The sequence below is a fragment of the Trachurus trachurus genome, assembly GCF_905171665.1.
Source record: "Trachurus trachurus genome assembly, chromosome: 12".
NCBI classification, from domain to species: Eukaryota; Metazoa; Chordata; class Actinopteri; order Carangiformes; family Carangidae; genus Trachurus; species Trachurus trachurus.
In genome coordinates, this window is record NC_139908.1 from 11,439,778 (window position 1) to 11,465,061 (window position 25,284).

Genomic DNA, 25,284 nt, shown 5'->3' on the forward strand with positions numbered 1-25,284 from the left:
ATGATGCTGAGGATTAAAAGTGGAAACGAAAACTACTGATATTTCCCCTTTCATCTTTTGTGAATTATGGCACGCTTAAACACAGAGTCTCTTTGATTCATGGGTGATATCACCTCCAGATGAGCTAATCCTCTTGCAAAGTGCAGCTGAAACAACACAGGCGTCTGTAGTAAATACATCCATTGTAATACAGTAGAGACAGTTCATATAAAGCCATCAATAGGCTCAAAGCAGCAGTAGAATGACAAATGTATTATTGTTACCTTGATGTGGCGATAGTAAATCAGATAATCCATACTGTGGTAAACTATGAATCGCCTGATGAACCACCTCCATGCCTCACGCTCCCACACTCCACACTCCTGTCTCTCTGTGTGGCAGTCCAGAAAAGAGGCTTCCTGAGTGGGTTGCAAAGTCCTGGCTATACCTGGGTTAACTTGAGGACGGGAGTTCCTGAAGTGGAGGAGCGGCTCTGCCAGTTTTTTTGGCCTGACTCACAGAATGAGTGAGTGAGCACAGCTGAGAGGGTGTGAAAGAGAAAGGGAAGGAGGGGAGGGAGGTGAGGTTTGAAGAGGGGGTTGGGGAGTACACAGTCACACACACACACATACTTCTCTTAAGCACTGTAGTGGGAACAATAGGCAGATCACTCCGATGGCTTGACACTGGGCATGACCCCCATAAGTAAACATGCAATCTCCCATTCACACTGTGATGCTTTTTTAACATCCGCAACCACAAACTGTTTAGAGCAGAATAATGTAATGTTCCTGACCTTTGACATGTGAACTCAAATGAGCCTTACTACAACAAAAGAGTGTGTACATTATGACGTTAATCCCACTATTACGAAGATTATCACACTTTATTGCCTTAATTTAATTTGTATCATCATTTCATTTCTGCAACGTATCGGATTTATATAGATTTCAGTAAGTAACATCGCACAAAGTTAAAGTGATGACAACGGGGCCAAAGCTAAAGCTAGTTGTTGATAGCAATACAGCTCAATAAAGTCCCAAACGCTGAGCTGATGTGATAAGTTGACCAATCAACAAAAAATCAGAGAATTCATTGAAAACTACGATTTTTTTCCATCATCATTGGAAATCTAATATTTTTGGGATGTAATCTTTGTACCGGTATATAACAGTCTATTTCTACTACCTTTGTGATTTTGCTGGATAATGATAACACATCTCTGTCTTTCTTGTCCAACAAGCCTAAACTCTCACCACAACATGCGCCTTTATCGCGCTGCACAAACCCCCAGAGTACAGCTTTCCCTCTATGTTTCTATATCTTCCTCTGTATACGAGACTCCTGTTTCGCTCCTGGTAAAGGTATCGATGGCTCCCTCCCTTCCTGGTGGCACGGTGGTCCCTGCCTGTCAATAGACATAATATGAAGGCAGACACCACAACATTAGCCTCCACCGGAGTCCCCGAAGACATTGTCTGGTCGAGAACACAGACTCCATAGAGTTCCTATGGCTATCCATTACCATCTGATGCTGCCTGAGCAACAAAGTGAATAGGAGTGGGGGAGGTCAACAGGGTCAAGGCTTGCTTGGCTCTATTGTCCGTCCACAGGCGCCCATAGGGAAGAAGTTAATCATGGCACCAAAAAATGGGGAATAATGGCCACATCAGCTCCTCTTTGGTGCTGACGAGCAAACATGATACCTCATGGGATCAGCAGCTACAAGGTTAGCCACAACAACTGTAGATATCAGTGTGGTGAGGCAACAGGAATACACTTTTAGGCTGTTACTAAGAAACTCCTCTTGATAAAAACAAGTGGGATCAGTCAATACACACTCACTCACTCACTCCTCTGCTTTCAAACTTGGACCGCCCTGGCTGACTAGTTTTAATAAGTCGTCATGAAGACAGTCAGGGAAGCAATGGGTCAGTCCGTTCACGGAGGTCATAGTGCTGTCGAAGAGCCAAGTGTCTCTGTTCTGATTTGATGCCAACTAAATAAAGAGCTATTTCTCTGTGTCCTGCCAAGGCTGCTGTAAATATACCAGTATGTAAGGGGAATCGATTTCAACTTTAGGCAAAGGAAACAGGACTCAGACTTGATTTAAAGTCCCAAGTGTGTGCTGGAAAATATGCTGACATGATAATTAAGACTGATAGAGGCACATGAGGCACAGTAACAGAGTTGTACAGCGTTCCCTTGTTGATGTTTGATCTCCACAATCCAATCCAACAATGAAATGCAATCTTTTTTTTCTTATATTGCATGAAAACGATACTTCATCTTTATCATGAAGGTTAGTTTTTATGGTTTTTATGGTATGGGTTCAAGTTTCTATAAGTTGGTGTTTATATCTCACTGGAACTGAAACCACTGGCTGTCTACAAGGTAGGAAATTTGTATCAAACTGGAAATAAACCGGAAAATGCAAGCAAGAAGTGCATCGTAGATTACATTTTCTAGTAAAAGTGCAAACACATAGAAAAAGTAACAAAAGAATCCTTTATCTTTGTTTTACCGTGACTAAAGCCAGAACTGACGACTGTAAATACAAATCACAAACGACGTTTATGGACGCTCCAAGCCAAACCACAAATATTCCACCAGCCATTTATCTCTGTGGTGACTTGCAGTATAATGTGAGATTAATTCTAGACTAATTCCAAACATCTTCAAACTATGCATGACAACACTTTGAGGTTTGTTAAAATACCAAAATCTTTACGAGTGAACCGTTAAAAACCACTGACAGCTTCAGTGACTACCGGAGCGGGGGGGGGGATTAATGTCCCGTTTAAAAGTTGGGAGTGTTGAGTTTTGGTGAGGGCTGGCAGCTGCTGTCACTCGAACACTTGCACGCTATGCTGCAGGGAGGCTGAAACATTACATCAGCGATACAGGCAGGCTGATACTTAAGAAGAAGCTTCTGGAAAGGTGCAATATATACAGATCCAAGAGAAAAAGCCCCGGTGGCTCTCTTAAGACAACCTGACACTGGTTTTTAATGCGCTTTTAGCCGGGGCATCATCACCAGAGTGTTAGCCCTGCAGGCACGCAGCGACCTGCCAACGTCATTTGAAGTTAATATTTCGGTAAGTATCAGGTACTAAAATTTGATGTCGGGAAAATGTCTGATGTAAACATTAATTTAAAGTAGAATACTGACAACAGCTGAATTTGGTTTAAAGGTATGTTGAAACTTACTCCAACAACTCCATCTTGGATTAGAATAGGGAAAATCCAATGGCTGCTAATGGTCTCAAATGTAAATTAGCCATCAGTCCAATTTCCATTTCGAAGCAAAACGTAAAGTCTATACAACATTTGTTAGTCTGATGTTACACTGTCTGCAGTTTGTCAGACAGGATGAGTGTTGCATATGTGCGTTTCAGTGCGTCTGTGTAAAACATGCAGTCATCCTTGCGGTTATGTAAACATATCTCACTATGACAGATCACCAATTCGACAAGTGTATCATGCACTCGTGGCCGTGACACTGTAAATCTGTATGGCCTGCATGCCGGGGATTCATACTTGCTCTGCACTCTGCAACCCAAGAAAAATGATCTCCCACCGATGTTTATTCAATATTAGTTTTGATTTAGATACAGGATGTTGTCGGTGCTAAACCTCTCTCTCTCTCTCTCTCTCTCTCTCACACACACACACACACACATTGAAAGATAGAAATAAGGAAGCTAAAAGGATTTACAGACTGACAATGTTTCAAAGTAAAACAGTGAGATTTACGAAGATATGTCCGACCTGCTAACACCCCCTTCACATAGATAAAGATAAAGATAAAACATCCAATTGCAATTACGCTGGAAGGAACAGACATAGTCAAACACCCTGGAAACCTCCCTTATCTACACCACAGGATGAAACAAGGAGTGGACTTGACAAAGTGCCTGTTGCTTTCTTCCCTAATACCTTCAAATATCACCTTTCAGCACTGATGACGGCTTGAGGGCAGATGCACACCTGCACTCCCCACAGCCAAAATTGGTGGGTAGTGTCAGCCTGGACTTTGGGAAAAAGGCAAGCCCTTTGAACCTTTCAGGCAGGGTTACAGAAACCTGACTTCTGGTTTATTGTGACTAATGGAGGCAGAGGAGCTCACTCAGTCTGAGAACCAAAGAGAAAGGTCAGCAGAGGAGGATGCATGATCAGAGATGCAGCCTGAGCTTGGATCTGGGCGGGTAAACTCTGGATGAACTGTCAGTTAAGATCTTGACAGCTCTGGTTTAAGAAGAATTTTCACGCACCTGAAGTAGTTTCATTATAAAATGAATTCACTCCTGTTATATGTCATCGACGAATTAATCAGCCTTTTCATTTACTAGATTGCTTAAGGAGATTGACGGGCCTGTCAGAGGTGAACATTATTGTGATAGAAAGTAGAGATAAATCTGACATTCATCAATCACCGCTCTGCATGAGCCATTCCCACCACTTCATATTTCTACTTAGTGATTGATGAGGTACAACAGTGAGTATGAACGGTATATTTTGTTGTGCCTCCCAGAGCAGAAAGATCTGTGTCACTCACTATACAATAAAGTCGAGGTGCTGGGGGATATGTGTCTCTGCACACACGGCCAACCTCGGAGGCTAAAACCTCCTCTTGACTCGCTGCATGGCCAATTATTTGGACAAGCGACGGACAGCGTCCATCAGCTTCGGCTAGATAAGCGTGTTTTCATTTTGGCCATCGCAGCAGTCCTGTCTGCGTTGCCGCTCCGCATCCTCGTTGTTTTCTCTGACAAATCTGGCCACAGTGCACTGGGCCTGAGAGGGGCTGCAGCGCAGAGGGGAAGCACAGGGGAAGCTGCATGGGTCAAAGAAAAAGATCGGTGGTGATCTGAGCGAGAGAGAAAGAGAGAGAGAGAGACAAATGCTGACGATGAGGTCGCCGCTTTGTGTGTTTGAGCGTGCAGTGTTGAACTTTTGCTGAGGTTGTTCGGTCAGTTCTCTCAGTACAAACCTGTGCAATGACGTTAATATAAAACTTTCATCCCCATCACTGATAGGCTACTACCACTGAGCTATAGTGATTGTAAGGATTATTGCATGTTAATGTATCATGGGAACTAACAGCTATTATAAACTAATTTGAAGATTATTTCCTCAGTCTGTTTATTGTTTCGTTCATAAAGGTCTGAATATTTTGAAAATTACCATCCCAACTCTCATATCTTTTGCCATGTCCAAAACCAAGAGGTGTTCAATAGGAGCCTTCTGTTATGTAAGACTACAAAAAGACACGCCAGAACCGGAAAATGTTGGTTATTCTTTAATCAAAGTATAATTAATGATGTTTTGAATTTGTTCCTACACCAGTTTTGATGAAGATGTGAGTCGATGACATCTTTGAGTGTTCTGTTCCTGATTATGTTAAACTGGCCCCATTTGTCGGTTGTGCCCACTCATTGGCTTATCATCCGGTTTCCTTGGCAGGTCAGTCAGCCCCTCGCTCTCTCCACAGGCGAGTAATTAGAAAGATGTGTTGACTTCAGAGTCCAGGAAAAAAGGGGGATTTTACCCATTCACTAGTTCTCAATGTGCTTTTTTATCACAGAGAATTCGTTTTGTGGTGGTTCTGGTTTTCCTCCTCACCTCCAACACCAATTCCTGAAACCTCATTCCACACCCCCAACAGTCTGTATAATGTTGCCTGCTTCCTCTGCCATCTGTTGGCTCAGATTTTCGCACGAGAACATCTTTACCAGGATGGATTTACAGGCAGGCTGGGAGCTATGAATCCAAGAGTCTGCTCTGTTATCTGCCTCAAGCAGCCAAGCAAAGTGAAATTCGATCCAGCTATGAGAATGCTCTTTAGCTAAGCATGATTTTTCTTCCCCTGGCAAGATTTTTTTTAAAGCTACATATCTAGTTCAGCCATACCTGGGTGGCATTTAAATACATATGTGGTTTAAAAGCTTATGCTAATATACAAGTTACTCTAGTCTAATGGCTCTGGTGATTAAAGCGTAAGCATATTATTACCATGGTGATAGATTTACAGTAATAGCAAGACAAAATTACTTTGCAAAACTAAATATTAATTATTTAGTGATTATAATGGAGAGTAATAAAGATAAACATAGGAGTTTTACCATTGGAGATTGTATTCCCCCGAGTTGCTAATGGAAAGTACAGATTGGGTCTAGCAAGTTAGCATGCTAACTTTGGTAGAGGAAAAGACACGATAGAGACCAGAGTCAACACTGGTGTTGTTTTCCACAAATAAAGACACCTCTTGGGGAGTAAAGGAATCAGGTTTGATACTAAACTTGTAAGTAACCCCAAGACTGGTCAGCAAACAGCTGTAGATGCTACTGGCTATGTAGCAATAGCAAAACTTGAATGAATGAATGAAAAAATAACTTCTCTAATGCTTAACTTACTGTCTGGTTTTGTTGCTGCATTTCATTTTCAGCGATACAAGGACTGAAATGCATTGTAGCCTACTACCATAGTAAGTTGAACTAGTCCTGCTCTGTGAGGCTGTAGCCTATAGGCACAGTGGTGCTTCAAATGTTTATGTGAGCATGCTAACAGGCTAACAGAAAGGGTACGTGGCTGATATGAGATGAAAATACCATTAACGTTGAAGGTTTGAAGTCAAAAAACAAACTTTGAACAAACTGAAATTTCAAACCAGATGGTGCCCGATGGAAAAGTGCAACAACCACCAAATGTAAAACAGTTCATCCTGAGGGGGATGGATTTTATGAAAAAAACATCCCATGATGAGATATTGTTGTCAAAGACAACCAAAGCCGGTAGGATTCATCTTCTGGGGATCATCAGTGTCTGTACAAAATTTCATGGCTGAGACGTTTCATCCTGTACCAAAATGCTGGACTCCAAACCAACCAAACCAACTTTCCCGAGAGCAAAGCAGCTGACATGACGAAAAAAAAACAAGGTTTTGAAAGGAGGTATGCCAGATGAAGTTTTTAGAATCACTATTCCAGATATTGGTGTATTAGACAAATGCTGAGGAAGCTGCAGCGATGTCCCCACAGGAAAATCAGGAATGCAGTCATCATAAACTGCTCATCTGATATCACAGCTGTAATAAACATAAGCTATGAACTGGAACTTGTAAAACACCCGTCTGCTGACATGATGAATGAACAGCGTACGGAGGAAACACTTTCTCACTGAGAAAGGAGGGTCATTTGGATTAGATCTGTGAATATCTCTGTGCATTAAGTTTAAAACAAGTCAAGGAGTTCTTCCACACCTTCCTCCGGTTGTAACTGAAACTAAAACAGTGCGAAGTCTAATAATATCTCTGCCATCGTAATGAAACGGTCCAAACCGCATGCAAAATGTGTAAGTATGCATTTCTGTTATGTAAAGACACAGACCTGGGTTGGAGTTAAGATCCATGGGGTGCAGAGGAAGACGTGCCCCCTTGTCTGCTGAAGGGTGAGGGAGCAAAAGCCACGCTGTTGCTGCTGACCGCCGGCCCCCCACTGCCACTTCCTCATCTGTTCTTGTTCTGTGCCACAGATAGATTGATCTCCTTCTGTCTCTGTTAAATCACACGCCACTGCTCTTAACTACTGTCCCTCCAACTCTCCCCTGCTTTCCTTTGTTTCTCTTCCACTCATAACTCTTTCTTCCAAAAACCTCTTTTTTTTTTTTTTTTGTTTGGTCAATGGTAGGTCAATGTGACACACCAATCAGCGGCACTTAGGCGAGGTCAGGCTAAGGCTAGTCTGTCTGCCTCTCTGAAGCCCCCTTCCTCTTCATGTGCTTCTGTCAGAGGAGCTGAAGCAGCAGAGGAAACATATTTCTGAAGACACACACACACGAAAGCAGTGCAGAGAGAAAGTGAGTGAGACAGCAGGCAAGCCGAAGGCAAGATGGTGTGTCTGCTTGTCTCTGAGGGAAGTACAGTGTGAGGGGTGGGGTGGGGAGCTGGTGGTGGTGGTGGTGGGGCAGGAGGGGTGTGGGGGGCGTGGGGTGGGGTGGGGCGGGGTGGTGGAGGGGTTGGTCGGGGGTATCGTAAATCAAGCACAGTGGGCACTCAGCCAAATGACTCATCCAGAGCGCTCTATAAATACAGCCGTGCAGGGTCGACGAGGCTGCTGCTACCGCTGGCCAAGAAACCCTGAGACACCGGGGTTTCTCCCTCTCTCTCCCTCTCTCTCGGAGGAGGAAGGTCTTTAATAACCCTCCTTATCGTTTTTCAGTCGTACTCAGACTCACAGGCGAACCACACATCATTGACTTCCATTAAATGGCAAAGAAGCGCCCCTTTGAACCTATACTAGCCACAGAGGGTGATTACATTTAAAACCAAACCGTCACTACCTGTTGGATTTAACTCAGAGAGAGGGAAGAAAGAAAAAAAATGTAGTTGGGAGACATCTAAATATTTATCCAGAGACTAATCAGTTTACATACCACTGGCCTGAACATTCAAGTCGAGTGTGTGTCCCTATCAGACAAACACACCGCGGTCGTCCAGCAGCGACTTCACTGGGTGCCAAAATGTGCCCTCACTGAGAGCTATGGCCAACCTGATACATGTGGGGTGGGGGGGGGGGTGGTTGTGGACGGGGGTTACAGTGGGGGGCTGATGGCGGAGATTGGTATGTGACATGTCAAATACCGATCCCCTCAATAAGGCTGTTATGTAAGCATCTGGGCTTCCTGTCCTGCCCCGCTCTGTGTCCTGAGACTTGGCCTGTTTGCAGGCCTCAGTGCATTTCCTCCACAGGATCTCACAGCCGCAGCAGAGCCTCGCACACACACACACACACACACACACACAGACACACACATACACACACAGGAATAATGACGCATGGACACAAGGAAAGGAAGAAGACCGGCCTGGAATTCCTTTTACTAGAGCGGATGACAATGAGGCGGATATTTCAAACAACATCTACCGCACAGATGAGGTATGCAGCTTATTGTTTGGACACTCTGGATTCCCTGTCATCCTCTGTTTTGTCACGTACCTTTATGAATCAGCAAGTCCATCATTTCAAACATACAAAAAGTGCATAAAAGGTTTGTTTTATCAATATATGTTGGACTTTAAGCTCATGTAACATTTTCCTTCACACAGCACAGGCTGTTTATCCCTTTTTCATTATATGACAGTGTTGTTAGGAGCTAATGGAGGACACTTCATTAAATGAAACCTCTCCTGTGCAACAGAAAACATATAGCAGGCAACATTGCGTGTCCTCTCATCCCACACGTTATCCCTGTGTTGATGCAGCAGCTGTCTCTCTCCATTTAGAGCCTGATCAATCAGTGGCTTTATGAAAAATGGTCTTCATCATCCACTGTGCAGTCTGAGTCATTATGTGGCCTCCCGTGGGCTTTGAGCTCATCACATATTGTGTTGTTATAGATAAAAACATAAGAACTGTGCCCACTGATCAGGCTACTGATGAACATAAAAAACACCATCAATCAATATTTATGTGCATTTAGAAAGCCTTCTTCACAAAACACTCTTGTTTTATGAACTGCCTTGTGCACTGTGCTTTCCAATCAATTAATTGAACCTTTTCATTTCAGTCAAGTATGTGTACATAGGGCTGTCACAATCATGACATTTTAGGTGATGATTAATTGCCATAAAAATAATAGAAATTAACGATTTCAAATATATTTTTCTAATCATTTTATGCCACTATTATAGCATAAGCCTAAACATAGTTTAATAATACACATGCACCTTATGAAGAAGAAGAGCCATAACTTGGCTTTAAACACTGGAACATAAAAACTACATTTCTGTTTGCCTTTAGGCTTTGCACCTAAATCCATGATGCTTATGTCAACAGATGCAGATGGAAATGTGTTCGTCGAATATTACAAATTAAGCGCCTCGAGATGAACAGTTTGTGGCCATTAAACCATAGCGGAAGAACCATTCAAACCTCAAAAGCGGTGGAAAATGACAAGGAAATGTGATGGAAATATGACAATCTATGTTAGTTTCATCCAGCTGAATGGAAATTGTTTTTAAATGATTGTGGTCATTTCAAATAATTCTGATCAAGTAATTTTGTAATAATTGTGACAGGCCTATGTGTACAGAAGTGAGAGAAATCACATATTCGATGCTGGTTTTTAAAGAACTTTGTGTGCTAGGACTTGTAAGGCTCTAATGACCCAGAGAGGACACCTAAGGTGTCGAGTCGACTGAAGGCTAATTCTTCAGTAGCCTTCCTATAGCTTGTCGGCTGCAAACTCCTATGTAGGTGTTAACCATCACTCACGTGTTTCCACTGCAGCCTGGAAACAATAACTGTATTAACAGTAAAAGGAAGACGTTTACCGCAAACTGCACATTCCACTCATCACTGAACCAAATACTCTCCAGACCTCCTGCCTTTAGCAGTCTGTGAAAGCCTCACACAGTGGCTGGGACACCCTTGAGAATCCAATCTTCCTTTTAACAAACCATTATAAGAATGTAAACACTCCTGTCTGTGAGTGTACAGTGACCAAACATCATGTTGGAGCAAAGCACCTCCTGTGAAGATACTGTGAGGAGCCTGCGCTGGCCAGTGACCTTTTCCCTAATCCACAAAGCACATATTATAAGACTCAGGACTAGCAAACGCAAACTCTCTCAACAATCCGTGAGAGAGGAGAAAACGTTGTCTGCTGAAAATGTTGCTCCTGCTGTTTGAGAAACAACAGGAGCCTGCCGCATTCTTACTTTTAAATCCATTTGACAGTCAACCCGACTTTCCTCTCCAGCACCTTGTCAGAGTCTTTCAGCAGACGGGAGTTTGAGTTGTCTGAGGACTGTTCGAGCACACAAACCCCTCAAAATGCTCTGCTGCCGTAATGGTGGTGGAGCTGGTTCCTGAAAGCCACGTGTCATTCAAGTGTCTTTTCAGTCACGGGCCTCCATCATTACACAGACAGATTTCATTCATGCCTATATAGGCTACACTGCCTTGAAACTGTCTCAGCAACGTCTGCTAAGGGAACGTTTCTCAGGTTCCTCCTCTGTTACTCTGAATAGAGGGCGGTCCACTGGGTTTCTCAAACTGCTTCTTACATCCTCCAACTATTCCTCTATAGTCACTGCGTTTCCGTCTCTAAATGTTTTTTCCAGAACTTCATCGAGAGCTTAATATCATCCACCATTTCCTACATTATCTGCTCCCCATCCAGGGTTAAGTAAGAGAGTAAACTGGATCCAAGGAGCCTCCTTATCAACGGCAACACAATTTTAAGCTACAGCTTTTAAACACAACTCCAGATGGTTGTCTCCATGGTAATGAATAGAAAGGATTGGGATAGACAGTTTGGTCCTAAAATGTTCTTTCATTGTCTCATATGTTTCTCATATGTTCATATAAGTTCATGAAATAAGGACTACAAAGTCAAAATGCAGTTGTGAGACATCATTTGAAAAATTTCTGAAAATGTGCTTGGTTTGCATGTGTGACTATGACTCAACCTATCTTCTTTTTTTTCGGTATTTGTCAGAGCTTTCCTGTAAAAAGACTCATATTTACAAGTAGGATATACATTAAAAAGAGAGAAAAGCTCCAAAAAATATAAAATAATAAAAAATAAAATAATAAAATACATAGTGAAGTATTCTGGTGCCATTGGGGCACATTTATTGACGGACACTCCTCTTTGCTTTGCTCTGATTGGTCAGTCTACTGGCTGGACTGATTCAGAAAAGCAGAAACAACAAAAAGAGTTTTGTCAGTCAACAGTATTACTACGCAGTCTTCTGTATTTTACATGTGCAACTCAAGAGCTGACAGTGATAATGTAAAAAGATAGTAGTAGTAAATATCTCAGTTCACCTCTTGCTCTGGGGAAAATGTTAAATTTGACCAGACGATGGCAGCAGATTATGAATGCCTAAGTGGATAAACTAAATGTGCAGACCAGTCTTCATGACAGTCAGTGGCAAGCGCAGTTAAACAACGTAATTCCTTCAAATGACACGATGGAAACAGAGACATATTCTATTGTGTTTACTGTAAAGTTACAGGAAACTAATCGTGTTTAGTCTAGTTGAAAGGAGCTCTCTCATATCAGTTGCTTCATAATTCAGGCTTCGTGCCTCAGCGCTGAGCTCCAGAAGAACTGACACAATCTCAAACACAAACATCCTCCCTGAGGAAAATGTTACTAATGAAGCCGGTGGGTGGCTCTGAAAAACACCTCTTGTCTATGGTGGATGTTGTGCTTAGAGGAGGCTGATGTCGTCATCTAAATTAATATGAAAAACCTCTGTGTTACATCAGCGTGGAAAAGAAAGTGCAGTCGTTTTTTTTTACTGAAAGTGACAGAGATTTATATCAAAGCAGGAGCTGTATTTTCCATGATATCAGATACAACCTTCAGCTATAGCCCCAGGCATCATTTGGAGCTCACTTCATGTTTCCACAATATTGATATTCACTATTTATGTGTCAGTCTGGGACGGTCCACTACCCCTTTGTGATGCTGAAATCTCAGAGAACATAAATTCAAACATCAGCGGAGCAACAATATGAGATGTGACTCTCTAAAGCCCCATATGGTAATTGTCAACAGCAGCAGGTTAACCAGGCCACAACTCCTCCAGGAAGCCATATACCACCGCGTCACAGACAGCGGGTTATTGACTTCATATTTATACGCACACTGGGAAAACATGGATGCGCATAAACACGTCCACACCACACACACACGCAGACGCCCACCACATACTGTATATAAACAATATAAACGGCTAGAAGAGGAAGAAAAAGAGGGAGAAGTTCAGTTATTGACCTTTTTCTGGAAATGTCATATCACAAAGTGAATTCTTGAGAGGAGAAAAAGGGACGCTGAAACATCCCACGGGCTCCAAGCAGAGCGAGCAGTGGGAGGTGCAGAAATGAAGATAGACCACACTTTTATATGCAAAACAGGATCTTGTCACTCATGCTCCTCCGGCTTTTCATCGTTTCACCACGGCAACGTCGTCTACACCATCAATTCAACTGCTTCCTCTTAAGGCACAACCTCATACTGTTGTTGCCCATATTCCTCCTGGATTTATGATGCATTAGAAGCCGTGCAGGCACTATACATCCAACGGCTAATTAAATCAATATATCAAAATATGGAGTTTGAGACACAGGGAGCTGCTTGTTTATATCTTGTGTGTGTGTGTGTGTGTTGGAGATCAAATTTGATCAGACTCTTGTATGAATTAGCATATATTCTAGACATGACAGTGAAGTGTGCGTGTGTGTGTTGCCCTGATGTAATTTTCTTATTTCTAGGGGCTTTTTAATTTAATAAATTTAATAAAGGTGCATGGTGTGCAATAGCTGGGTCTGCTGTGAAATAGGTGCTTCTCATGTTTTTTTCCCATCTATTTCTTGTGTTTGATGAAATAGAAATAGAAATAGAAATAGACATCCCATAAACACCATTACCCAGTAGCAGCATGATAGAGCAGCACACAACCTATAAATATTAGATGATACATAATGGACCTCAAGAATTAAACATGATAAAAGTTAAAACATCATATAGTCAGAGCTGCACCAGAGGTCACTGAACTCATGCTTATGCTGAAGTCAGAGGGTGCACACACACACACATAGACAGACACATAAATACACACACACACACACACACACCAGTGCCAGCACCACAAGTTTTCCATGACTAATGTGACATGGGGCCTATTTGAAAACCACCTCCATAGATCCTGACACTGAAATGTCAGCACCACAGATTCATATGCTTTCTCAATTACTCCACTGGGGCTTCATTAACCTTAAACACCGATGCCTGGAGAGTCATATTCTCAGACTTAGCCGTGTTTACCGCCATCGACCAACAAGTGGAATAATTGTTGGGGTTATTAAAGGGCAACTACTGCTATGTTTGGGCTTTAAATTTTTTTTTTAATTCCTCTATGCGTCACTCCATCATCAACTTTAGGTGCTTCTCGTCTACATACCAGCTCTGCCAGCTTATGAGTAACCTCTGGCCTCCTGATAATGAACAGTACAGGTGGTGTGGTTTTTTAAAATTGCATGTCTGTCTTCACCTTCTAATAGCCTGACATTCAGTCATTACTGTGTAATTATAAGTATGGTAGTTTATATTCATCATTAAACAGAATAAAAAACAATAAAAAAGAACATTTTCATACACCTGGCCTCCGCTGTCTGGGGTCTGATTTACTCCCACTCTTGCCTGCCTGCTCATAATTACACCGTAATTATCATAACTCAATCACACAAGTCACATGGTGTGAATAAGACATGCTTCTCGGTGATATACGAGAGCCGTAACTCTCTGCAGAGGTCACCCAGGTGGCTACCTATGGCAACCCATCAGGCATGCATGTCAAGCAGTCACAGGATGGTGATGGAGCATTAGTCCTGGGTGCTCTAAATCAAAACATGAAATCATAAAAGACACATTTACATCAAAATCTCATTACATGTTATCACTGGGGAGGTATATGTGCTGATGGCAAAGTGGTAATTAGACCAGACTGAGGGGAGAAATGTAGTAAATTATGAAGCAAATCTAATAACTCAGAACCCACTGAACTATTTTTTTCCGAAGCTCTTGAGAGTAGCACACAGTCTTACTCAGTGCAAAGACTTAGATTTCTTAGTCTGGGTGGAATAAATGTTTACAAATATTCAATAACAAAACTATATTGCACTGCAGTGTTTTCCTTTTACAGTGTATGCAGGCCATCTTATTCAATAAACTAGTGCAAAAATAAATTGAAGTTATGCCTATGCTGCAAATAGAATTCCTACATATTTCAATCATGTCATCAAAATGGATTTAACCCCTTCAGCAACACCATTGTTTCAGAAAATAAATCTGAAATAAACAAAACACCTCATCACATTAAAATAAACTCTAAATAACTGTTGCAATCACAGATGCAGATGAGTCATACAACAGCTTTTGTAACATAAACATCACACAGCTCTCTGTTTGGCAATACATCTTGTTTTTGTTTTTTTGTTTTTTGGTGTAATTACTCAGAAAACCACATGATGGCACTGTCGCCTTTGTTTCCTCAGCTGCTCTGAAGCTTCTCCTTGTCTGAACTTCACCAAAGCATCAAGTCCCTTTAAACGAAGAAAGAGAAAAAACACAGCAGACAATACTTTATACAAAAATGTGGAGCCAAACAACGCCTGAGGAAACTCTTCCACCCCTCAGGTATGTATTACGGACTCTGGCTTTTGCTTTGTAAACAGCATTTAAGCTCGAGACTGTCCACCTGCTCACGGCAACATGATCCCACCGTCCGCTCATAAATGAAAGGATGGTGGTGGGGTGGTGGGGTGCGGGGGGAGGGAAACATTCCCATAATTCAGCAGTGGCATCCTGCTGTGGCCTGACCAGCTACTAACTAGACAACCAAAGGAAACTGAGAGAAACAGAGAGAGAGAGAGAGAGAGAGAGAGAGAGAGAGCAAAAGACTGAGCCTGGGGCAAAGAGAGAGAGAGAGAGAGAGAGAGAGAGAGAGAGAGAGAGAGAGAGAGAGAGAGAGAGAGAGAGAGAGAGAGAGAGAGAGAGTGACATATTGAACTCATACTGGAGCCACAGCCTTGTGTTTATTAGAGCTCGGGGAAAGAGGAGCACACTGTTTTCTCCATCAAAAACACAGCGGGGAGCTCTTCCTGTGTTGATTCTTGTTTTATAGGAATGAGGTGATTAATCACAGTTGGACTGCGGGAATGACATTTAGCTACAGGTATTTATGACAGGTAAATAAATAATGAGTCTGTGCCATTTTGTCTTAATCCACAATACAGACTCTGCTGTCTCACCACCACCATGCTGCAGCCTCAACCTCCTTAGTGTTAGGTGTTAGACATTCTTGGGAGGATTCAGTGACATCAGATAAACCTGCGTGCTGATCCTTTAGCGGCCGGATGTTCTGACGATACGTATTCCAGATATACAGCGTTTTTTTATTCTGTCAGAGCCGCCTGTGCATGAGAGATACTGTAAGGAGCGATGATTGAAGAAGTATGAAGTAACAACATTGAGAAATTTAGTTTCCCGGTGCATCTATAGCTATATCACTACACAGAATCTGTCTTTTGTGATAATGTAATCCTCGGGATGGTGTCGTGTAAACGTTGTGCATGGATTATCTTAAAAATAAAAAGTTTTTACAGAAACTTCGATCCTGTGTTTTGTTGTTATTCCTCTTCCTCTCTGCAGCTCAGGCCAGTGCGTGTGTGTGCTTACACATGTTGTAACGTGTCAGTGTGATGGGAGACAACGTCACGGGTGCTTCAAATCTCAGTTTTGGGTGAGCAAAACAAAAGCCCCAGTGTGTCTGTACCTGTCAAAACGGTCCAAGATATGACATAACCAGGATCCTATAGTCTAAATATTGTTGGCCTGCCTCGTAAATACCCCCACATCTACCACCTCATCATCCCCACTCACTCAATCCTTCTGCGGGTTTAACACAAATCATTCAGATGTGGTGGGTGTGCTCAGAGAGGAAGAAGAGACAAAAGACAAGAGAGAAGCATCAGGGGGTTGCACAGCACAGCGCAGGTGAATGAAGAAGTTGCGGAGATGCTTTCTGAAGTGCTTTGCAACTTTTTTGGGGCTTTTCCCGAGGCACAGAGTACAAGTAACGAAGTAAAACTTTCCAGAAAAGCTAAAAAAACACAGTGTTTGTGTGTGTGTGTGTGTGTGATGACAGAGCAGAGAGTCTCCCGTCCCAGTGTTTGCTATTCAAGCTCCTGCCAGCCGGTCACTAGATACAAGGCTGGTGTTCAGATCTCCTCACCGCCCCGACAAGACAACGGACATCTCTGTACAACTCTTGACTTCCAAACCCCACAGTCCCCTCGTCCCCAAACCCCCTCCCTTCATCACATCCTGTCCGTCTGTCTGTCCCCCAGAGACTGACTGTCCATGTGTTGTGTTCAAACTGCAGGGCCACATTTAGACCAGTGGAATATATGTGTTGTGTTTTCCTTTCATTTGCTCTCTGTGCTTCTCTTAGGGCCTCTTTATTCGCTGCCTCCTAACAAGCCACGTGCTTGTTTTCCAGCTTTTAGTGGTTCTAAATTAGCAGTAGGCTGGGCTGAAGCTCTGTTGAGGCCTGATGTGTTTTCATGTTCTGTGTGAACATGCAGGTACAGTAGTCACAGTTTTACTCCACAGTTTTCAACCTGTGTGAGTAATTTTACGTCATCTGAGACGCAGTCATAACAAACTAGTCAACCTCAGCTTCTGACGGTTTGAAGAAGACGGTTTACTACAGAGGTTGGGTCACTGGAGTTAACTACAAGACCTGACGAGAGTAAAACATCATGGACTGGAACTGCAGAATAACACTGTTTGACATTTGAGGATATAAGCGTATTTCCTTTCTCTCCCTCAAACATGAGGTTACAGCCAGGAGCTGGTTGTCTTAGCTTAACCCTTAATCTGGAGTAACACACAAGTTGAACCCCATAAAACCAGAACATGTTGCCTTTACACTTTGGTTTGTGTTCAGAGGAAATAGCGACGTGTAATATTCGTTCATTTGTGAGGTTTAGAGGTTTTGGCTGATTATTTGGACTCAGCCAGGCTCCTGTTTCCCCCAAGTTTCCATGTGTTATGCTAAGATAATTAAATTTGAGCTAGGTTGAGGTTTAAATTGTAGAGCACAGACATAAGAGTGGTATTGATCCTCCTTTTGACTACAGGTAAGAATACATGAATAACTGTATATTTCCAGACATTTCTTAAGGGTCTGTAACTGAGAGGCTTTTGGAAGAAGAAAAAACAAAATCTTTGCAAATCAAAAGTTTGAAACCAGGCCTCGATGTTACAGCCATGCTTGGCCCTAAATTACACGTAGCCTCCAGTGGATAAAGTTAAGCAAACTTCAGCTAGATGATGCTGTATTACTGAGCCGGTTTGATGCTGTACTTGTGCTTTTAGTCCTCATTGCACCCTGTAACCTCAATGTTCTTCAGTCTTGCTTCAGTGAAAGTAACTTGAAAACACAGTCTGAAGATAAATACCAGCACACTTGAGACATAACAGAAACCACATTTCCATTTTTACCTTAGAGTTTATATCTTTCTGAAGAAGAACATAGCCTATATATATTTCCACACCACATATGTTAGCATGGGGATAAAACTATAAAAATGTAGCGTACACAGTACTGTAAAGGTACAGTGCAGTAACGAAGGCATCATCAATCAAACAACGACCTTGGTTTAAAAAAAACAGATCTGAAAGTGAAGTCATTAGTTATTTCAGGCAACCTACTGGTAGCTGCCCCTGACATTTGACCTTGAACACACTGGCAACATTTTGGGAAATGGCATAGTAGGAAATCATTCATCTTAATCCTAATATTAACTTATGTGTGTCTCGTTTTCTTAATGTAAAAATGTGGTCCAAACTACACTCTGCTTTTCTTATATATAATTTAATGGGCCTCTACTGTGCAGTGACACTGTAATATGTTATCAGACACTTCAAAGTTCCTATTTTTATTATATTTTACGACTTAATTTGAATAAGTAGCACAGTGTTATTTGTACCTAATTTTCCCTGCTTTAATGAATATGGATAAACACTGCTCTGATATGATGAATAACAAAACAAAACAAAAAGTAGATCATGTCAACATTTGATTTACAGTAGAAATTAAGCTAAACTAAATCAGTGGCATGGTGCGTTCACCATATTCACCATCACTTTCCAACCACAAAAGACTATTTGATAAAATAAACACGGTCTCATGTATAGACGAACGAGATACGACACATTTAAAGGTGAGTTCAGGCGAATATGGCAGCAGGGAACAGCCTCTGGTATATTGTGGTAATTATGTTATGACGGCTGTTGCAGGTAGAATAAATTGAGTCAGTGGCATTTCATATTTCCTCTCTGCTCTTTCACAACTTTTACAGAAGTTAATACAGCCAAGTCCTACTGGAAATAAGAGCAGAGGAAAGCGGTAGAGACTGGAAAACACCAACATACTGTACACTCAAGAGCCTTTCAAGTCGACAGAAATTAAAACACCTCATCATTTCTGCAGATGGAGACTAGAAGGAAACTGTAACCCCAGCACCAGTTTGTGTTCACATGCTTACAAAAACATCACAATGCGCCACATCCTAAAATAAACTTTATTTTGGTGAGCAAAACGAACAGCGTGTACTGAAAGTGAAAGTATACGTCAGTGAAGTGTGTGATTACATTTTTGTGCGCTGTATTTACAGCCTTACTACAAAATACACATTTCACAGGAACTTGTCAACATGTCATTCATAAGAGCAATTTTAAATCTTCCTCTTTCTAGTGAAAGGTTAACTAATGTTTATCCCAGTGACTCATGTCTTATCAGGATCCTCTGCAACATGTGTGTTTAACGTTGCTCATGCATTTCTCTAAATAATGCCACGTCTGGGATTATGTACCACCTTCACTTCCTTAATGACTTATCCTTTTTGGGTTGTGGGTATTTTTCAGCTGAAGTGCACGGAAAAAAAAAAAAAAAAACGAGAAGCAGGAATTTATTTTTGATGTAAAAAAAAAAAATTCCCTTTGGTTTCTCTGATGATGGTTTTTATGCCACAGATGAATTGTGAAAAGTACCTTCTTTTTGAGGTCCATATGTGCGATGTCAGTCATGTTCGGTCACAGTGGCTGATGTATTATTATTATCCTGTCAATATGTCTTTAGCCGAGCCTCCAAACCCACACCTGCTCCCTCACTGAAAATAGCATCAAAACACCTAATATCTAGTTTTTTTTGGACAGCCATATACTTATAAAACATTTTCTTTTCATTCCACTTTACGTGCTGCGCTGACACTTCAAAATGCCTTCTACCATGACAACGCTGCTCAAGCATATGAAGAAATGGTAGCTAGACTAATAGTTGTATTGTTTCTCATATGACGTGACCACCTCCAACGCTGAGAAGAACGATTAATCACGAGATGACAAGTTGATTTCCAGTCTGAACATAAAAACTGCAGCACTGAAAAGCAGCGATTCAAAGTCCATGAAATGATCTCAGCGGGGGATTGCTAATCCTCATCTGATGTGGAACGCACCAGATAACCAGCAATGTCATAAGCAGCCGAAAAACAAAAACACCATCAAGAGTCTCTCAAGCTAAACCTACGACACATCTGGGCTGTTTGTCTCTCACCTCTGGCCAGATGCCCAAATACCTCCAGGCTCAGGTTTAGATCTCTCTAAGTGACTTTGGTCTGACAAATCTTACACAGAACTTGTAGCTATACTATTATCTGCGTGTGTGTCTGTGTGTTTCCACTGGGAGCCACAAATCGTATGAGAAAATGTCTTCATACTTTAACTCTTATTAAATACACACCAGGGAAAGAAATGAATACAAATAAAGCAGGGAGTGGATGTCGCACACATCCGGTGTTTTCCGCAGGGTTTCAGATGGATCAGCTGGTGCAGTTGGTTCAGTTTGCTACTGTGTCTTTTAACAGCTGTGTCTTTTTCCCAGGTGCATGTGCTGCGTTAAATATCTGATGCACAGACTCACATTCAGGGCGTTGCTCCGCCTGGGAATTCTTTCTTTATGTTTCCATACAGTCTGCTATGTGTGTCTCTGTCTGTGTCTGTGTGTGATCAGCTCTTAGTTTATGTATATGGGTACATGTGTGGGTGGTAATATAAAGGTCCCTTATTTTAAACTTTTCCATTATTATATGTGATCTATAGGAAGATATATCTGTGGGTTTAAGTCCCAAAAACAACCACAGTATAGTCTCTCATCTTCTCTCTCTCAGGCCAGTCAGCCAATCAGAAGAGAGACTCTTTTCTGAATAAAAATATAGCAAGAGAAACCAAATCCTGCGGGGTTGGACAGTAGCTATGATGGGAGGGGTGTGGGGCGTGGCTGAGGGTGGCAACTGCTTTGTTGTGACAACACAAAGTTACAGAAGTCCTGCAGGCTCGTTTTAAGGAGCAGAGGCCGTCTGCATTCCTCTGTGGATTCACCACTCTGATACTACAATACTTTGTACGAATTGTACAATATGTGAACTTTAAAGCATCCTCTTTAGAAATCCTACTTTGGAAACTGTTGTTAGACAATTGGTTCCTCTTGTTAAATCATCTGCGAGTGCTACAAGTGAGATAGAATATAAGATTATGGTGACATTTCCTTCCCATTTTCGGCATCACTTTTCCCTCCATCGGTGTCTGCATCGTAGAGCCGCCTGCACTTGAATGCCTTCTCATGACCTTTTTAGCAAATCACATCTCTCTAATCCCTGTCACTTTGTTGGATTTCGTCACTGAAGGGGAAATGCCACACAAATATACATACGAAATGTTCAATTATCTTCCTAGGTTATCAATTGAAATTCTGAAAGCCATCCGTCCATGATGTCACATAAAAGCAGACAGGATCAGATCTCACAGCGTCAGTCCCAGCAAACAATCAGTTAAAGCTGCAGCTGCCACAGAGAGCAGCATGAATAAAACCAGTAAATGGCAAAATGTTTCCCTTGACGATTCTCACAGTGTTTAAGACTCTGATTTATTTGCTGCAGACACGAATGATCAAAACCTTATGTTTTTGTTCCCGCTACCGCTCAGTCAGCATCGCTGCCATCACTCTGCCCCTCAGTAAGTGATTAAATTGCCTCCGTCCTCTCCTACCTGGAATGACCTCGAACAGAAATTTCCCCCCTTCATCGCTGCCGGTTGGATGCTCTGAAACTTTGTTTCCTGGTAACGAAATGGTTCCCTGTGGAAAACAAAGAACAGACTGATCAGAAACCATAGTAAAACCCCACACAGCATTTTGTATTTCCACTGTTTCATGTTAAAACAATGCCAGGTTAAACCCTCACAGACAGTCTACATTTGATTTATGCATGCCATGTGTATAATGTGCACATCATTAATATACAATAAACTCCACTCTGGCTATTAAACCCTGCACATACTTTACTTTGTGGAGCCTGCATGACTAAATCAGCCGGTCTCTTGTAACAGCAGCACTTCATGAGCTCAGCAGCATCCATCTCTCTGACGTTACCCCGGGAAAACATGTTTCAAACACTGACATGTTTGGTTATTTAGCATCCTTATATGTATCAGCTCCTCTGCCGGCCGAGGAGGACGGCGTATCGGTCCCGAGGGTTGCGCCCCGGACGATGGAGCTGAGCTGTTATAAAAAATGTGGCGAAGTGGCAGCATTATAGAGGATCACCATCTCAGTGGCTGAGCTCTGCCCACAATGATATATCATCTGTGTGACACCAAAGGCCAGAGATCCTCTGCTTTAAATAGCAGGGGCATCAGCATCTTTTTTACCAGAGTCAACCTCGCAGCAACCTCGCTGTCCAGACTCGCTGTCTGACAGAAACGCTGCAGGGCAGATTTGAGAGTCTCGTCGTCACCGAGCACCAGTGTCACATCGTCAACAGGCCGACACAGTCGATCTGCCTTTGACTGGAACCACAGACACCATAACATTGATTAAGCTGCGCCTGTTATATTGTTGGACATAGGAGGTTCACACAGCATGCGGCTGCAGATAATTATGAGTCTTGGTGGGTCTCATTAGTGATAGCAGCGGTGGAAAGAACCTGCATTTATTGAAGTCCTGAAGTGTTTGTACTTTATTTTTCCAAGTCCTCTATTCCACTATTCCATGCTGATTCATCTTTTACCTATAAAACATAGTATGATCAACTCAAGAAATATTATACATTGTTATGAACCACTTAAGTTCAATTCAAATCCACATGAATCATACAGAAACAATAATATATCATATAATTATGCAACAATGATTCAGTTTGCCAAATTTAACTATTTGCACTTAATTTACATTTTGCTTCTACATTTCCAGTTTTTCCAAGTTAAAATGATGACTGCATGATTGATTCGTGTTGAAACTGCTTTATAGAGGCACAGTTAGTTAAGTACTTGTTAAAACAATCCACAGAATTTTATTGAGCAAAGTGGCCAAACCAATTTAAACCACTCAAATGTGTATAATTGATCTGGTGGTTTGCTTTTGTGATTAAGAATTAATTATATTTGGGCTGTTTGGATTATAAGCTTTTTAAATATTCCCAGTTCAGTTTTGGGAAACTGTGACGGCCAGCTTCCAACGTTCTGTGGGTTGAACATCAGGCTGATCAATTATGCAAATAGTAACGTTACCAAGAAAACTACCAAGTGTGTTAAGAAGAAGTAGTTAAATGAAGTGCTGCATAATTACTGTGTGGTTTAATAATGTTCACATATAACCACACTTCACTTACTTAGCAAATACCTCACCTTCTCCTAATTGCTGTGCGTATAAAAGAGGATTACGACATAACCAGATGCAGGTTTATACAATCAAACAATTGCTTTTCGTTTGATTAACAACTCGGACCTTCGCGCCACAACGCAGCATGCGAGAGCCATTAGACTGACCCCTATCTGGGTTTTAATGCTAACGAAGACAAGATGTTCACCGGTGACAGCATCGGTATTCAGGACCCACACACATGAGCAGGATCTGAGAGGCAGTCGGTTTCCTTCCTGCTGAGAGAGAGAGCGCTTTAATGAGCCATAACTGTGACAACCAGGAAGTGGAAACCCTACCTGCGGCCCCAGATGAAGTGCTTGAAAGGGGGTTATAAAGATGGGGAAGACAAGCTCCAAAGTGGAGGGGAGAGAAGGAGGAGGAGGAGGAGAACAAGCTTGTTTGATGTGCTTGTCAGAAAGAGAATCTGCTTAGCATCAGTATCTTGGGATTAAAAAGCACCTTAAAGAACTTGATTTTTTTTATTTTCCTTCAGAGAACACAGATCTTTTTGTCATGCACGGTGTAGCCTACTGATTCCAGGGAAACAGGAGACGACTTATGAGACGTATACATGTGTGTGCGTCTTGTAAATATATATATTCTTTTTCAAAAAAAGAACAGAAGGGCCTGTGTTGTCCCTCCATACTGTAAAACCACAACAGCGTGGATATCCCACTCCTCTGTTCCACAGCCACACTTTCCATACTGACATCCCCTGGTGGGCTGTTGTTTGCTGCAGACAAACCCGACCACAGACAGAGAAATATTTACCCAGCAAAGACTATACGGCAGCCTGGCCCAACCCAACAGGACACACACACACACAAAGAAACCCAAACTGTCTTGGGGTGTTTTCTGCATTTTTACATTGCTGTTAACAAGGATGAGGTCATTTTTTGGAAACTGTGTAATGCCACCAACCCAATTATCTTTTGTTCTTGAATAGAAAGTCACACACACACACACACACACACACACACATGGATGTAAGAGGCTCGGGGAAATCTGTCAGAGGAAAGTGACAGCAGGAGGCTCAGGCTTGTAAGCAGCGACTCAGCCTGTCATCGGGGGGACTGGGGGAGGTGGTGGTGGGGGGGCTGTTTGTTCCTGGTGCTGTGTCCAACAGTATGCTCCAAATGAAATCAGATTTGTTGTTATTTTCTCAGACTGCAAGGAGGCAAACACCAGAAAACTGACTCCGACTTCAGCTCAGTTAATTCAGTAGAACAATCTACAGCAATTAGACTTGATGTGATGTTCATTTTGGTCATAAAGCAAATATTTCATCTCTGTGAAGACGCCATAAACAAGTTTATTTGAATGCACTATTAGTTCTTGGGGAAGTGTCCAACAAAAGAGTTTGGGACCTTCACATACACCATGGCACATTATAGACTATCTGTTATTATTGTCGTAATGCGTTTTCACCATTAGCATCAGGATAAAGAGCTGCAGTGAATCCATCAAGCCACTTTACATATTTGCTTTATGACATATTTGAACTGATTCATGGAAAATTTTAATCTTTTACATTTAATTGGACAGTTTTATGTGGCTCACTGTGCTTGCTCATTTTTTGTCTTTGTTAGACCCAAGTCAGTGTTTCCAAAATGTTTAGTCTAGTTTAGATCTGGTTAGCAGAACCCATGAAAATGGCCACAGTCATTATGAATAAGACACAGCCTCTTGTGGGGAGAAGAAACAACACAGACGTTGAAAGTCGATGACAAACTTAATGGCAAAGGCTGCTTAGACATCCAATAGTTCCTAAGCAACGTTAGCATCCATTTCATGAACACAAATCTAATATTTATCTCCTTTTACCTCTGCTTTTGGTCTCTACCAAGTCCTATTAGAAAAATATGACTCTGCAGTGGCTACATGAACTGCATGTGTTTTCATTACTCATCTTTATACTTCCACTCTGCTACATTTCAAATGGAAATATTGTACTTTCTGCTCCAGCA

General features: G+C 41.9%; 1 protein-coding gene across 3 annotated transcripts in view; it reads right to left on the minus strand.

Moving 5' to 3' along the window:
- The window catches only part of arhgap24 (Rho GTPase activating protein 24), a 67,808-nt gene that overhangs the window by 20,921 nt on the left and 21,603 nt on the right, over positions 1–25,284 (minus strand). The window contains exon 3 of one of the 3 annotated variants that reach the window (XM_083983826.1): positions 21,667–21,754. In XM_083983826.1, coding sequence (XP_083839952.1) covers positions 21,667–21,754 — 88 coding nt within the window. Of the gene's footprint in view, positions 1–263; positions 425–7,367; positions 7,840–21,666; positions 21,755–25,284 lie in introns of those variants that run through there. The other 2 variants (XM_083983828.1, XM_083983827.1) reach the window with 2 other exon arrangements.